The sequence below is a fragment of the Scardinius erythrophthalmus genome (genome assembly GCF_964197995.2).
Source record: "Scardinius erythrophthalmus genome assembly, contig: HAP1_SCAFFOLD_752, whole genome shotgun sequence".
Classification (NCBI taxonomy): domain Eukaryota; kingdom Metazoa; phylum Chordata; class Actinopteri; order Cypriniformes; family Leuciscidae; genus Scardinius; species Scardinius erythrophthalmus.
In genome coordinates this window covers 1-17,588 of record NW_028295869.1, presented here as the reverse complement: position 1 = coordinate 17,588, position 17,588 = coordinate 1, and the positions used below count along the sequence as shown (strand labels likewise).

General features: G+C 40.2%; 1 protein-coding gene across 1 annotated transcript; it reads left to right on the top strand.

Moving 5' to 3' along the window:
- Nucleotides 1-5,214: 5,214 nt before the first annotated feature.
- Nucleotides 5,215-12,989, top strand: LOC308686757 (uncharacterized protein; the record flags this gene model as incomplete). Its single annotated transcript, XM_081395196.1, has 5 exons — nt 5,215-5,296; nt 6,782-6,833; nt 10,408-11,467; nt 12,334-12,489; nt 12,900-12,989. Coding segments are annotated over exons 3-5 (1,290 nt in total), but the record flags the coding sequence as incomplete, so codon positions are not given.
- Between the last annotated feature and the right edge of the window lie 4,599 nt (nt 12,990-17,588).

Here is a 17,588-nt window from a genome sequence, read left to right as displayed (position 1 = left end):
GGGATGAGTCCGAGCACCAGACCAGTGAGGTCCGCATAGAAATTAATGGCCAGAAATACTTGTTAACTGTAGGTTTTTTTATATAAATGCCCTTACCCAGTGATTTTAGGCCAGGATGTGCCAGTTCTTACAGAACTATTGCAAAGTGTTGACACAGTCAGTGCTTATGTTACAACTAGAGCACAGGCCAAGGATAAACTAGACTCCAATGTTTGGTCAGAGTTACCATTTGAGGGTTGTCCGGGTGACAAAACTAAAAAGTCCAAGGCAGAGAGGCGTAGAGCAAAGGTGGCAGGTACAGCTGTGCAGGAAAGTCTATCCTTTCCACAACTAGAGGACACTGAAGTCTGTGATGAAGACTTCAAGAAACTTCAACAGGAAGACCCCACACTTAGCTCTTGCTTTTCTTCTGTTAAGACCGATGATGAGGCTAGAGAAGCCATGAGGGAGGGTGACATGTGTTTTGTTGTCAAGAATGAGAAACTGTATCGAGTGAGTGCAGACACAGAGCAGTTAGTGGTTCCTGAGGCTCTTAGAGCCAAGGTATTACACCTAGGTCACAGCATTCCGTGGTCAGGACATCTAGGCAGGGAGAAGACTGAGAAGAGAATCCTGCAAAGATTTTATTGGCCAGGTTTCAACAAGGACATAGCAGAGTACACTAGGTCATGTCCAGAGTGCCAGTTGTCTGCTCGCTCCAAAAGGGGTTTAAAAGCTCCCCTCATCAGTCTCCCAATTATTGACACACCTTTTAGTCGCATTGCTATGGATGTAGTTGGTCCCTTAGAGAGGAGTAGGGCAGGGCACCGCTATATCTTAGTAATTTGTGATTACGCAACACGTTACCCAGAGGCATTCCCCCTCAGAAATACTAAGGCAAGGCAAGTGGCCAATAGTTTAATTCAGCTTTTCTCCCGTGTGGGTGTCCCTAAAGAAGTCTTAACCGATCAGGGAAGTAATTTCACCAGCAAGGCATTGAGGCAGGTGTACTCTCTGTTAGGGATTCGGGGTATTAGAACCACACCCTATCACCCGCAGACCGACGGCATGGTTGAGAGATTCAATCAGACCTTGAAGTCGATGCTGCGGAAGTTCGTGTCCGAGTCAGGAGCTGACTGGGACCAGTGGCTGCCTTACCTATTGTTTGCCTACAGAGAAGTACCGCAGGCATCCACCGGGTTCTCTCCCTTCGAACTCTTGTTCGGAAGGGAAGTGAGAGGCCCGCTTGACATCCTCCGAGAGAGTTGGGAGGGGGACGCTCCTCACCAGCCAACCAACATTGTGAGTTATGTCCTGAAGATGCGGGAGAAGCTGGACCAGCTGAGCTCCAAGGCCCACCAACACCTGGCCCAGGCTCAAACGAGGCAGAAAACATGGTATGACCGGACAGCACGCAGTCGCACCTTTATGCCCGGACAGAAAGTGCTGCTGCTGTTGCCATCATCAGAAAGCAGTTTGCTGGCAAAGTGGCAAGGCCCGTTCAAGGTACTTCGCAAGGTCTGTGAGGTTAACTATGAAGTCTCAAGGCCAGACAGACGTCGCTCCAAACAGATCTTCCATGTGAACCTACTAAAACAATGGATTGACCGACCATCTTCTATCCAAGACCAGCTGTGGGCGCGGACCGTGGAAGAGGAAGAAGAGCCGTTGGAGCAGTACTTTCCTACGGCGGGTGGTGAGTCAACCTACCCCTCCGTTACCCATTTGACAACTGAACAGCAGGAGGACCTTCTGAAAATTATCCCAAGAGGCCTGTTCCGAGACCAGCCGGGGCGAACTGACGTCATCACCCACGACATCCGGCTAACTTCTCCAGGCCCCATCCGGCAGACCACCACCAGGGTTCCAGCGCGACTGATCCCCGCGCTGAAGCAGGAGGTGTTGGCGATGCTGGAAACTGGGGTGATCGAGACATCACACAGCGAGTGGTGTAGTCCTGTGGTGCTGGTGCCAAAAAAGGATGGGGGGCTCCGCTTCTGTGTTGATTTCTCGAAGCTGAATGCCATCTCAGCTTTTGACCCATATCCCATGCCCCGTGTGGACGAGCTGGTGGAGCGCCTGGGAAAGGCTGAGTTCCTCAGCACCTTAGACTTGTGTAAGGGGTACTGGCAAGTGCCACTCACCCCCCAAGCACAGGAACTGACTGCTTTCAAAGCTCCATCTGGCTTGTTCCAGTTTAGGGTTATGCCCTTTGGCCTTCATGGAGCAGCAGCAACATTCCAGCGTCTCATGGATGAGGTGCTGAGGGGCGCTGAGGACCACGCCGCGGCTTATATCGATGATGTTATCATTCACAGTTCATCATGGGAAGAACATCTTCAACACCTCAGTGATGTCTTCCGTAGGATTCGACAGGCCGGGCTGGTAGTGAATGCCAGCAAATGCCAGCTAGCCCGGTCTGAAGTGTGTTACCTGGGATATGTCCTGGGTTGCGGCTCCATACGTCCTCAGGTCAGCAAGGTGGACGCCATCCGCAGCTCCCAGCCGCCTTCAACCAAGAAGGGGGTGAGATCTTTTCTGGGGTTAGTCGGATGGTACCGGCGGTTCATCCCCAACTTTTCAAGCCGAGCAGCTCCCCTGTCAGACCTCACTCGCAAGACCAGCCCCAATAAGGTGGTCTGGACTGTTGAGTGTGAGGCAGCTTTCCACGACCTCAAGGAGAGCATGTGCCACGAACCGGTGTTGCAGAGTCCTGACTTTTCCTTACCCTTTACGGTGCAAACTGACGCTTCGGGCATCGGTCTGGGAGCAGTGTTGTTGCAGGGTGAGGGGGAGGACAAAAGACCCATACAGTTTGTGAGCCGCAAACTGTTCCCTCGCGAGACTCGGTACTCCACCATTGAAAAGGAGTGTCTTGCCATCAAGTGGGCTCTAGACACTTTAAAATATTATCTTGTCGGCAAAGAGTTTGTCTTGGAGACAGACCACAGGCCCTTGCAATGGCTACATCGCATGCGTGACTTTAATTCCAGAATCACCCGATGGCACCTATCCTTGCAGCCATACAGGTTTACTGTGAGGTATAGGGCGGTAAAGGACAATATCATTGCTGACTTTCTTTCACGTCATGAGCTGGACATGGACGTTCTCTCTTAAGGGGGGGGGGGGGGGGGTGTGACGGGGCGCATAGCGACCGTCACGGCATCGATGCGCTACCTATTACAGTTCACAAAGACTGAGTGCAAATGTTGCTTGTTTGTCAAGCGTGTTAATGTGTTTTGTTAATCATTATATTGTTTCAAATCAGTGGTAACTTAGCCTTTTATCAAAACTCCCACAGTAATCCCGTAGTTTCGTGTGCACGCTTATAATATCTATTACTACGGTGATTTATATGCTATAGCTACTATCATCAATACATATCTTGCTGTTTAAAACCTTGTTATTTATTTCACAATCATGATCAGTTTCAATAACCACGTAACACATGTTTTCGTTAATTATGTATCTGTTTATTTAGTTTAAAAGGAACATAGCTTTGACATACCATCTTTGTGTCTTACTGGCGTCTCTGGTTTGTTTGTGTAAAGGAAATGTGGCCGCAATTGGGGGGTTTAAATGACGCTATAAGATAAGAAGAAGATAAGATAAGATAAGTCAATTGCATGTGAACCGAAGTTTGGGTTATTAATTTTTTGACTGTTTGTATGACTTGTGGCTTTGCCAAATGTTAGCTGGAATTATAGAAATAATATTTTGTAATTTTCTAGTTTTAAAGATGTAGCGTTTTGGCTGTTTTTAAGCATTTATGGATTATTCACCTGAGCCACCCCTGCATTGTAATATTGTGTTGGTATGTGCCAATTTCAGGGGTACCTTTAGTCCTATAAAGATGAGTAGCTTCATTCTCCTGGGGGAAGCATGAGATGAAAAGACATAAGTCTGTGTGATGTTCTAGTGGCTTGTGTAAAGGTCAATTACTAAGCAGCTGCAAAATTTTGATTGTTTTTTTTTTTTTGACTCTTATGTCAATTTATTTTCTTTACTAAACAGTATTTTTTTTTTCTTTTTTTCTTGTAAATTTGTAATGCCTTTCTTTGGCCTTAATTGGGGTAAATAAAAATATCCCATCTGTTCAAATCCATCCAACTTCTCCTGAGTGTTTGCATCTGCTCACGACGACTCAGCCACATTTACCCTCAACAAGGGGCTGCCTCTGATAGAGAGAGGAGGGGCTGCAAGAAAGTGAGACTGCATGTGTGTATGTGTGTGTGTGTGAGGAAGAGTTCACCTTTCCTAGTTCTGACTAGCATATGAACCAGAAAGTGAGTAATCATTTCCAACATACACTTTGAACAACACTTTGATAGAATGTTATTTGTAACTGTCATCCCCACCAGTGGACCTGTAGGCATTTACAGTATTTTTAAAATACCTGAGAAAGACTAATCAGATATCTTAATAAATGTCTGACCATCTTGCTGAAAACTAGTTAAGAATAGATGCAAGCTGGGGTTAGTAAGGTATACTAAAAAGGTATGACACACACTGATAATAATTAAGATTATAATGGCATCAACACACTGAAAAAAAAGGAAAGCAGCTTTATTGAGAATACTAAAATAATACACTTACAATCTACTTAATACATTTATGTTTGCGATGCAAACATAATTACATTGCATAAACTCCAAGAGAATTCAACACAGTCATCAAAAAGTGATATGATCATGTTGCAATAATATGTTCAAATCAATTAAGACTCAATTTACCATCAAACAGATGGTGTTCACTCAAAATGATTTTACTGCTGTCGAATTTACTTAATTAAAACGAGCTAATACAACACAATTGTGTTGTATTTTGGCACTTAATTTCATCATGTATAATTAACCTAATTCAGTTGTTGCAACATGTAAATATTGCATCAGTGTATTTCTGAAACTGCATTAAAAAAAAGAGAGGTACATGTTTGTTTCAGCTTATTCTATTTTATTTTATAATTTTTATATGATGCAAACAAGGCGATTTGGCTTCCATGCGTTCTCAATCTGAAAATTTAGCAAATGCGGGTTTCTGGGTAACGTTATGTGTCATTTCAGTGCTGGGGAAAAAAGCATATTTTTAGACTTATGTTGAAATGCTGCCCACAAAGTCAATTTGGCTTTTATTGAAGAAAGGAAGGAAAAAAAATTCCCCGCATATATATTTTTTTTGGTCTGTCTTTTTTGAGTTTTTTTTTATTTTTAAATATTCGTGTGCGCGGGAGTATTTGGACTAGAGCGGCCGCGCACGCGCAATATACGACAGGACCGTTGGTCTGGAGAAGGACATCTGAGGGGATTGACTTTATGAGGTAAGATTATCCTTACAAATTTAATATTATATTCTGAAAATATCTGTCCATCTAACTTTAAATACAATAAATAGTTTTTTAAGATAATCCCACACTTTTTAAATCATGTCGACTGTTTATTTCGTCGAGTGTTGTAACGTTAGCCGCTTGGTCAGGGTTTGTCCTGCATAGAAAACTACGAGGTTTTCCGCCTGACCGACTCCATAAAAGTTCGTCCCACTATATTCAAAGTTATCGAAAGCCATTCTATAGATTAATGTGAGGGACAGAAGAATATTTACATCCTAAAATTAAAGTTCAAGGAAACTTGTCTTCCGTCTGCTGTGGCTGCCAATCATTCTCCGTTCAGCTGCAGCATTCCAGCGTGCCTCATACGGTTAACGTTACGACAGTCAGCACGGTAAAACTCTCTCTGATATGATATAATCCCATTATAATGCTTGATCTGTATATAAAGGGCTGTGGATCTGCATAAAATTACTTCGTCTTGCTGAAGTGTAGCACGGTTTCTAAACGATGTCGTCACTGCTACCGGTGTCTGTTAGGCCTCGTTCAGATTTTCAGTCCATCACACTAGCACTAATACTTTAATTGGCATCATAAGCAGAATAACTGGAATTTAAAACTGTAAAGAAACAAATAATCTGTAAACTGTTGGATAGATATACACTAGGATGTGTATTTTTCATACTTTTCAATGCGCACTGTGACTCCATGGGCACATTGCAAACAGCAATATAACTTAAATTGTTTTTCTTTAATGTATTTCATAAGTATACATGTAGTAATTTGTATTTTATTATTAACATGTGAAGATTTTATAAAATTACTGTCAGATTTATTCAAGAATTGCTGAATTGACCTTTCGCAGGGAGCTTGATTGACAGGTGATCTGACCAATCATACTTCGCCATCCGCCATTTTGTCTGACAAAGCAGTCAGGAGAGTTAGCAGCTAGTAGATTAACATAGGAGGATTTGAACTTGTAAAACGGAGTGTACTGACGCCTTTCCGTGGTTAAAACAACATTCATTATGTTTGTTCATGTTTATTTGAGGCTATAAATTAACTAGAAAGAAGAGATGATCGGTTCACGAGCAGCTTAACTGATGCTCTATACAGCGATCTGTCACGACACATTAAAGAGCCACAAAACGGTATTTATTGTTTAAATTTCTTTAAAAAGTGACCAAATTTGAAAGGTGAGACTTTGTTTAATATGTTTAATATCAAACGTAACTGAAAAGTAACCTGGTCTGTCCTGTCTGTCAGCGTGCCGCGATGTATTTTTCACTGCGTGAGAACATGGTGTGGCGTGAGAACGGCGTAAGTTAGCTTGTCGGACAGTAACTAAGGGGGGCGGGTCTTTGCAAACGGTCAATAATACACTCACCTAGTTTAATATGTTTTTGTCATATCTTATGATTATATAATTTTATTATTGTTTTTATTCATGACTAATTGTTTGTATTTCTCTCTTTTCAGTAACATTTGCTGTACATGTGGACTTGCAAGGCCTGTTCAGTAGTTGTAACAAGTAGGTTGAAACTATTGCAGCATTATAGGCTGAAACATAGACATTTTGGACGTAATAGTTGTTTTCCATGTGTATATTTAAACTGCCCATGCTCGTTTAGAACGTGGAATGCTCTTAAGATTCATTTGAATAGATTCCATGTGACTCAAACTAGGCAGAGACAGTCTAAAAATAGCATATTTAATTGCCATATATGTAATTGTGGAGACCTGTACTCCGAGAAAGATTATTGGGCTCATATTAATGCACATTTGAAAAAAAATGAATTGATAACGTGCATGTTTTTACATTGTAACTTTAAAACAAACATCTGTGGTACGTTTAAATCTCATAAAAACAGAAAACATAATTCTTTTTCACTTAAAGATTTTAAACCTGGGATAGTAACTACTACCACAGTAGTTTCACAGGAATCAGATGTTGAAGAGGATGATGAGGTAGAGGCATGTCATGATATAGATTCTGCTTCTGATGTCTGTTCCACAAAGGACCTACCAAATATAATCAAACACAATTTTGCAGCAGCGTTGTTAAAGCTTGAACATTTGTCCCATGTACCAAGTTCACAAATTGATGAATTTTTACAAGAGCTTTACAATCTAAATAGCACTTTATCAATTCCTCTTAATACGGATGTTCTTTGTGATGCTTTTCAGAAGCATAATCTTCAAGTTGAGAAATCTGTCCTGAGTGAAATAGCTACTACACTGTGCACAGTTAACCCTATTCACAAAGCTATACAAAAAGGTGGCTCCCTTAGTTCTGCTTATCAGCGTAGGCAGTATTATAAGGCTAACTTTAATGTAGTTGATCCAGTTGAGTATATCCTAGATGCTAAAAACAAAAAGACTTTTCAGTACATTCCTATTCTTGATTCCCTACAAGTTCTGTTAAATAGGAAAGATATTTTAGACAACATATCACAGGATCTGAAAACACAAGAAACTGAGGCGGAAGGTCTATATCGGTCTTTTAGAGATGGTCTTCATTTTAAGCAAAATAGCTTCTTGTCAGGACAGGACTTAAGACTGTTTGTGGGTTTATATATTGATGATTTTGAGCTCTGCAACCCCCTGGGGACATCCCGCAAAAAACACAAGCTTTGTGCAGTCTATTGGGTGCTGAGTAACCTACCTCCTGGGTCCAATTCATCATTGTCCTCCATATACTTGGCCCTACTATGTAAAACTGATGATGTCAAAACATATGGCTATAACACAGTGTTAGAACCACTCCTAAAAGACCTCAAATCCTTGGAAGAAAATGGAATTTTTATACCACAGCTAGGTAAATCACTGAAGGGTACAGTTATCCTTGTTGCTGCAGACAATTTAGGAGCTCATGCTTTAGCAGGCTTTAATGAAAGTTTTTCAGGGCATTATATTTGTCGATTTTGTACTGCAAGCAAACTAGACATTCAGTCAAAAGAGGTAAGAACAGGTGCTTTCAGCCTCAGAACAAAAGATCTCCACATTGCTCACGTGAGGTCAGCTGAAGATAATAGTACTAGTTGTTTTGGAGTGAAAAAAGCTTGCCCTCTAACTAAAGCTCTTTCACATTTTGATGTTCTAACTGGATACCCTCCAGACATTGCCCATGATATTTTTGAGGGTATTGTACCTGTTGAGCTTGCAAAGTGTCTCACATTGATAATATCAAAGAAGTACATTACTTTAAATGAAATCAACAAATTAATTTTAGATTTCCCATACAAGTGGACTGATAAGACTAATAAGCCACATGTTTTGCCTCAACATCTCTCAAGCAGAAAAACAATAGGAGGTAATGCTCATGAGAACTGGAGCTTGTTACGTTTGCTTCCATTTATAATTGGTCCTCAGATTCCTGAACATGAGCCTGCATGGCAGATTCTCTTGGAATTGAAAGATATTGTAGAACTCGTTGTTGCCCCAGTTCACAATGACGAGTCCATTGCATACCTAGAATGTAAAATATCGGAGCACAGACAAAGATATAAAGAGTTATTTTCTGAAGAGAGATTGCTGCCCAAACACCACTACTTGGAGCATTACCCGCAAATAATCAGGCTGTTTGGTCCTCTTGTGGGATATTGGACAATCAGGTTTGAAGCAAAGCACAGCTTCTTTAAACGAGTCATTAGACATACCAGTTGTTTTAAAAATGTCCCACTCTCCCTGGCTACAAAACATCAGCTAATGATTGGGTACCAGCTGACATTGCCAAGTCTTGATAAGTCAGAGCTAGATGTGTCAAGCGCATCTGCAGTCCCAGTGCATATTTTGAAGGACGAAATAGCTCAGGTTGTAAGGCACAGATATCCTCATCTTTCTGAAATCCATATCACAAAAAACGTTTGGAGCAAGGGTATCAACTACAGGACAGGAATGATTGTAGTTCATGGATCTGAAGGCGGATTACCTGAATTTGGTCAAATTGAACAAATTTGTGTTTTGCATCAGAAGTTGTTCTTCATTTTAAAAGAGCTGTGTGGGTGGTATCGAGAACATTACAGAGCTTACGAGCTAAGTCAGTCCCCTACGCAAGCACTTAGTCTTGTAGAAGTCAGTGAATTAACTGATGAATACCCCTTGGCTGACTATTTGGTTGGACGTGTGCAGATGGTAACACTGAAGAGATTTGTCTGTGGTAAAGGTAAGAAATCGAAACCTAAAAATATATTTAAAAACTAAATAAATCTATATATATATTTATATATTGTGAGACAATGGATGATAAATAGGGATATGAATTTCTGCCAAAAATGCCATTCGAAAATCAAGGAGCAAAAGAATATCGTTCGGGGAAAAAAGCACATTCTCACAGTGACAGAAAGTGAGGCAATTTCATCAATTTGTCATCAAACTGTTAATTGAACATGTTCTTGTCGTTTTTTTTTTTTTAGATAGTTTCTAATTCATATTAATTGGAAGAAGAAAAAACTAAGCACGACAGTCCATTTCTGCATTGCCAAACCAGATGCTCGTTAGACTAAAAAATAAGATAAATGCGGTAGGAATCAGGATACATTTTGAGTTTATGCAAACCTGCCTTGTTACCGGCAATAGCCTACTTTTTAAACAAATTAGTTTCAGTTAACCCCCTGGGGTCGGCGCGATAGGCTCGTTTTTTTCCGTATGAGTGCAAAAAAAAAAATAGCCTAACGGCCGGTTCACACCGACTGCAACTACATCACTACAGCAGCAAACGCGACTCCTGCTCGCGCTCTGAATGCACTCATTGATTAACATGCACGCTGAAAAAAATACGTGCTGCTCACGTGCCAAACGCAGATGTAACCTGTACTAACTAAAACTAATTGCTTGTATAGAACAAGCAGTGCTGATACTGGTGAAATAGTCAGATTCAAGGATCGGAACTGTTAGACAAACAAAAGCCCAACAAGCTTATTGTCAGGTTTATGTTCTGTCATGTGGACCCTTGTTTTATGATTCTGTTTCCTTTAGTTCCTATATATAAAAAATGTTGAAAAGAATATTGTGGCCAAACTTGTTTCACCATCAACATGATTTTTTTTGGTTTGCCCACAATTATTTTATGTGTTCACCATTTGTTTGTTTTTCTCTTTATACAGACAAAGACATTGGACAATGACGACATCTGTACTAAGAGTAATTTTAGGCAAGGACAGCTGCCAGAGAGTTGTTTTTCCAACTGGCTTGCCTGAGACATTGACTGAACTGGAGGATGTGGTAAGGAGTCAGTGTAAACTTCAAAGTGCCTTTCGCCTGCAGTTCATGGACACACTTTTTGAGGACCAGTTTATGAACTTAACTTCAGTTAATGAAATAAAAAACAAAGACACAATCAAGATAATACACTTGACTGACTCCCTCACACCTCTGTCTGGCACAATGAACACTTCAAATTCTGCTCCAGGACATGCTGAACTTCCCTCATCCTGTTCTTCCGATACTTCTGCTCCAGGACATTCTGAACTTCCCTCATCCTGTTCTTCCACTACTATCATCCTCTCCTCTCCAGAGTCCACCACACGATCATCTTGGCCTGATACATTTAGCATTCCACATTTCTCCTATGATGCAGAATATAAACTTGAACAGGCCAATGGTGTCTTTAGAGAAAAAGGAACACTACTTATCCCTGATATTAAACTCAAGTCTGACATACTCGAGGGGTTGATCCAAAAAATTGTTCAATACAAACTCTATGTCACAGACAGGGAGTTTGAACAAGTCGCAGATGCACTCACGAAGAGGCATCCATGTTTAGCAGAGAGGGGCTCAGACACTGGCTATGGAGGCTGGAAAGTGAGTCTAAAATACAAACTTTCAAACTATCGCACACATCTCAGAAAAATTGGTTGTCCTGAAGTTACTGTAAATGAGTTAAAAAACAAGCCAGATGGAAAACAAAGTCCTGCCTACAATGTCAAGAAACCCAGGAGAGGTGAAGTGGACTACTGCCCGTCCTACCCCATTGGAGAGAATGACCAAACGCTAGAGACTGCCAGAGTAGAGCTCCTTTCTGATGTTAAAACAAGAAACAACAGAGAGACTATTAAGACTAAAATGCAGCGAACATTTGCACTAAGAAGACGTGAAGTTCTTCGTTGTGCTCCTATGATCAGCGACTTCCTAACAAGATGGCCAGCTCTCTTTGATGTGACTGAGGTTTGTGACGGGGGTTTACTAGGGCTGGGTATCGATTCAGATTTTACAATTCGATTTGATTTCGATTCGCAAGCTATCAGTTCGATTCGATTTTGATTCACACAGGACATTCACGTCATATAATTGCATAGGCTTGACATCGCGATTGCGATATGATTAAAGTACCCATGAAATCAAAATTGACCCTATTTACTTTGTTAGCGCATATTACTAGTCTTGTGGTGAACAATTAATCCGTGCAAGAAAATATTTTAAAAAAAAATTTTTTACCATGGTAATCTTTAATCAAAATCTGAAAATGCCCCTCCCCTCTGCATTGGAGGACCTTCTCTGATGACGTAGGTTTGAGGAATTGGTTTGGGCAACGCTTAACCACTCCCCTCAAACCGTTAACAGAGGCTTTAGTCTGCTATGAGCAGACATGGAGAGGAGGAGCGCTTAGAGTAAAACCCTGCCCTCTGTTCAATATTCCTTTTCACTGGGAAATACGTCATAACACTGGAGAAAAGTCGTTTGCAACTTCCGGTTCACGGGGACTTTAAATGTGCAGCACTAGTTGAGGTTATTGTATGATTAAGATAAAACAAACAAAATCTCACAGCATTAGCTATAAAATGGAGTTTGCAAGCCTATGAACAGTGGAGGAAAACTAATACTGGCTTTTGGGTAATAGATAAATAAATGTGGAAAAAATTTTATTTGTGGCGTTTGAGAATCGATTTTGAATCGACCACATTTAAAAAAAATGATTAATCGAAAAATCTATTTTTTTGCCCAGCCCTAGTGTTTACTACTTGGTGAATATTTATTGTAATGAGGCATAGCTTATTGTTGAAAGTGCTTTCATGTTAATTTTCTACTTTCAGGTGAATACAGAGTTTAAAAGAATCACGACCATTCCTCTACAGTCAAAATTTCTATCTCAGCTTGACCTTCACTATGCAAATTTCCTGAAGGTTTTTGAAAGGCGTCCAGGACAGCAAGGCAGAATGCTGAAAGAAATGATGTCAGCTGTAATCCAAGTAAGAACAACAGATAGTTAAAGGTGTTTTTTTCGTGTGCTGGGTTCGCAATGTTTTTGTCTACTATAGTCACTGTGTCTGATTATGATTTTGACTATGAATTCTTGTCATGTAGTAGACATGAAACATGTCAAGTCTACACGTTGCAGTGACGGTTGTTGTGCACTGACACTATTTGAGATGAAACAATTGATTCTTGAATCCTGACACTCATTGTAGTTTACAGATCAATGCAACACCCTATGTCAAACAGATCAGGCTGATATCAAATGTTAGAGATGAGGCAGAAATATTTCATTAAAATTTTCTATAAAATTCTTAGTGAATGAGACCCATTTAGCTTTATTTGTTAGTGTTGAGTAGTGTCTATAGCTGACCTTTTTCCATTTCTGCTCTGACTTCTTTTTAAGGATGACATTGATGCATCACGAGAACTTGCCATCAGAGGACTCTGCATCTATCTTAATGAGGACCCTAAAGATCTTATGCAGGAGTATGTGGTAAGTGGTTATAGCTGCATAGACTGAACTTGTTTGTTCTAGTTTTAACGTCGCAGTCGTCCTCAACCCCCCCACCCCGTACGCAAAAAATAATTTCTAGGTTGGCAGGTATGCTATGAACAGTGGAGGAAAACTAATTCTGGCTTTTGGGTAATTGATAAATATGGAAAAAAATCGATTTGTGGCGTTTGAGAATCGATTTTGAATCGACCACATATTAAAAAACGATTAGCCCTACTAGACAAGTAATTGGCAATGTCACTTTGTAAAGAAAGACTACACGCCCACCCGTATACGCATTCAAACGTGCATGCCTATAGATTAAACATGTAATATGTGTATGCCGTACAGCCAAAACAATCTATGTTGCATTCATTTCCTGTTATCACTGTAAAACTGTTTTGAAACCATCTGTATAGGCTATGTGCACAAGAGTAGTGACGAACTTCCGCAATTGTCAAAAGTCGGCATATCAGTTTCTGGTTTACAACTGTCTTCATCCGCATCAACTATAAACAAACAAGATGAGTGCTGCTGTTGTACAAGAAAAAGTTTCTAAGAACTGTAGGTGGATCTAATGCCCGTTTCACACATACTCCGTTTGCAGTGTGTGTGCGGTGCAGGAGCAGCACGCAAGTGCTTTCACACATGCTGCGTTTGCAGTGAATAACTGATACGCGGCTGTAGTAGCCTACACAAACACATACTTACTATTTATTTTATTTAAAATCCAGAAGTTATGCTGCAACTTTTATTTATAAAAAAAAAGTTTTGTCAGCATTGCGATTCTCTTTGTACACATTAGGGGTTGCACGACTACTGATTTCTGCTAGGCGATTTCTTATCAAAACAATACTCGAGTTACTCGACTACTCGTGGTTCATGCTACTGTAAATAAAAAGACATGAAATAGCTAGATCTTATCAATAAACATTTATTAATTCATAGCCTAATGCAACAATTACATAAGTAAACTCTCAAAACATTATAATTATGACATTTCATTTTTAAATTTTCATGTAACAGTCTAAAGCCAAATAAATAGCCGTTCTTGTCTTTCATTTCAGACGTCTGCTTCTAGGGGCCGTTCACAAATCGCGTCTTTTTCGCGCTCAAGGTCGTTATTTCAAATGTAGGCGCGCGGTGAGTGCGCTCATAATGGAAGCAACGTGGTGCGCTTTTTTTTCCAGGCGGGTTTTTCCTTCTCATCTCAAGAAATATATTTAGTAGTAAAGCTAATGCAAGGGCTAGAAATCAATTAATCTTTTGCTGATACTTATTCGTCGTCATCATGGAGAGCGCAGTTCATGGTTGCATAGCAATGACAGACGCCATGGGAGCGGAGCGCAAGCGCTTGTAGGAGACAGCGGCACGGCCACGTTTTTAGACGCAATATGTGAACGGCCTCTTGAAGAGTGGGCCAATTACAATATTTTTGTCATCCTTGATGAAATACTTCCACAAATTTGACGTGTGGTGTCTGTTGGTGACGTTCACCATTTTTAATTAATTTATGGTTAATGGACGCTCGAGTAGTCGATTGTTTCCTACAGTTCAAAATGGCGAAATTCGACAAAAGTATATTCGTTTGCCTTATTATTTTTGTCATTCGTTTCACATTTATGACCTAAAAAAGCTGTCATATATGAAATGTTTAGTTAGCTAACGTTACTTACATCTTATCTCGCAATTGACCGTAACCTGAATCGTCAGTTGATCGCTCTGCTCAAATTCACGCTCAGCACAGCAGCTTCTTTGAACATAAAGCCCGCCTACTTTGATTTGATTGGTCATATCAAAATATTCTGACATTGATGAGCAATGACAGACCAATGAGACTCAGATGAACACACACACACAAACAAACACACACCCTCTGTTTCTGAAGTGCTCTCTGCGTGCTCAGCGCCGCTGCGGATTGAAGACCGCGCTGAATCTGATTACAAGACTGAAGCGCGAACATTATTTCATATAGAGCTGGTAAGTCCCGCCCCTTCCGTAAAACACCGCTGGACCTCAAAGTTGAAAAACCGTCAATGCAAGTGAATGGGAGAAAATAATTATTTTCTGATCCCGTTTGAATTGTGCCATGAATTGAACATATGTTGTCTGTGAATTTTTTATATAACATTTCATGTTACGAGTTTGACAGTATGTGGTATGATTCTTCGGCTAGCAGTTGTGGAAAAGACATAACGAGAAAGACTACATGTCGCATATGTGACGTCACCCCATAAAGTTGACTTACCCGTGGTTTTCACCAACCTCAACGATTTTGTTCTCTCCCTGAAAGAAGGCGATGAAGTGCATCAAAGACACAGCCATGTTTAGCAGGATCCGTGAGCTAGTGTCCGTGTGCTAGTGGTGTTGACGTTTCAAACGCGTTGAAAGCAGCGAGAGTTGTAGTCCACAAAGTGCTCTCACACAAAGTCTAACCGTATCAAACTTCTACCCGCTAAATTATAGCATTCTTTACACGGAAAGTTATATAAAAAATTCACAGACAACATATGTTCAATTCATGGCACAATTCAAACGGGATCAGAAAATAATTATTTTCTCCCATTCACTTGCATTGACAATTTTTCAACCTAGAGGTCCAGCGGGGTTAGCGGAAGGGGCGGGACTTACCAGCTCTATAGCCCTTCGGGCAGGCCGTCTATGCATTTTGGTAGCCCGACTGGAAAAAACACAATAGCTATCGATCCTCGTCGGACTACTTTCTTGTCAACAAGTGGATTCAGAGCCATCGCATTACCAATGTTGTGATATTACTGATCATGTGAAGATTTTGCAGCGGCGCTGAAAATCCAGCGGCGGCGCTGCGCCGCTGCTTAATACATTGTAGGGGAAACACTGCCGCATACACGTTTAAACCAAGCGGCAAACTCCCCGTCTCTTTCTTGAAACCAACACGGAAGTGAGTTAAAGATGAACTGAACTGAAATAATCAACGTTGATAACGTTTGTTTATGACAATTAAAAGTAAATTATAAAAAAAATTGAATTAAAAATATCAATATAGCTCTTTTTTTTTTTTAAGCAACACAAAAATTGCGTTTGTTAGTATAAGAACGCTGGCAATTCCGATGACGTCACCGGCATGGTAGAACCTGCGAAGGTATATAGGCAGCTATAGCTGCAGGTCCTATACACAGACGAAAATAAGTAATTTTAATGGCATGGGTATCTGACTACCACCACACGCCCGGCCCAACACATTAACTGTAATTATGAACCCAAGCCCGATTTAAACCTGACCATTTTTTAATACGTGGGCCGTTATAACCAGGGGCGGCGCCAGATAATTTTTTTAACGCAGGTGCTGAGGGGGTGCTAGATATACAAATAGTATTAATAAATGAGCAAACATAGGACACTTACTATTTAATAATCAATTATTTTAATTATCACAATTAAAGTATTCATTTTATTCAATTGAACAAGCAACATTCAGCATAGATATATTCTTATAGATGTATTATTTTTAATAATGATAATTAATAATTAGCCTAATTATTTCAACATATCTCGTTATTTCGTAATATGTAGCGTACATACTATCTGTGCTTGCAACAATTTACTTGAACTTCATAGGCAATATATCTATGGTTTAACGGTTTAACCCATTTGAGAGGCGGCCAAAATCAGAATTTAAAATGGACTGAATAAGTTCTCTACGAACTTGAACGACTTGAGCGATGCCGTGCTGACGGACCATGAAAGAGTGACTGACATGTATGCACATATATCACTGTCATAATCACTGTCATACACAAACACTCTCGAAGTAATACACAGTCTCACTTGTAGCCTTGTATTTTAACTATTATAATATTTCGAAGGGCAAAAACAGGAACTTTTAATTGGCTTTACCCACTTTAGGCTTCAAAAATGCTCTTCAGAAACCTACGGGTGACGTCACGGACACTACGTCCATATTTTTTTACAGTCTATGGTTTAAACACAATTTAAACAACGTAGGGCTATTATTCCATGCATTACTTACATTAAGTTTCTCAAGCAAGTGGTCAAATATTTAACTTAAAATTGACAAAAACAGCCTTTTCTTTTGCATTTAAATTTTAATAAAATAAATCTTGCATGTCACAAAGAATGTTTTTCCACCTCCACGAATAAGACGAGTGTTGTTCATTATGTCGCCTTGTTAAAGCAAATTGTAGTTTTACTTGCTTTACCCAGGTCTTCTAAAAGTAAAAAGATGACTGAAAAATAGTAGTATATAATTAAATGCATTTTTGGTAAGATAACTACATTTTATTTAATTAAACGCATTTATGGTGAAATTACCACATTTTCAGGTCAATCTTTGTTCATTTTGACCACGAAACTTGCACTGTCACTTTAATTCAGCATTTCCAGCACAGCAAAAATAGACTCGGTGCGGAAACGATCACTGCACTGCTGTATACTGTATTTGCCTGTATGCACCTTGAGTGGATCAACGGACTGCAACCGCGTGCAGTGTGATCTAACCTGATAACATGGGTACGTAAGGAGCACTACTGTGTGCCACTTTGCTCTGCTTCAAGTCGCTAACAGCCATTTGAGCTTCAATTTCGCTGCACAAAATAGACA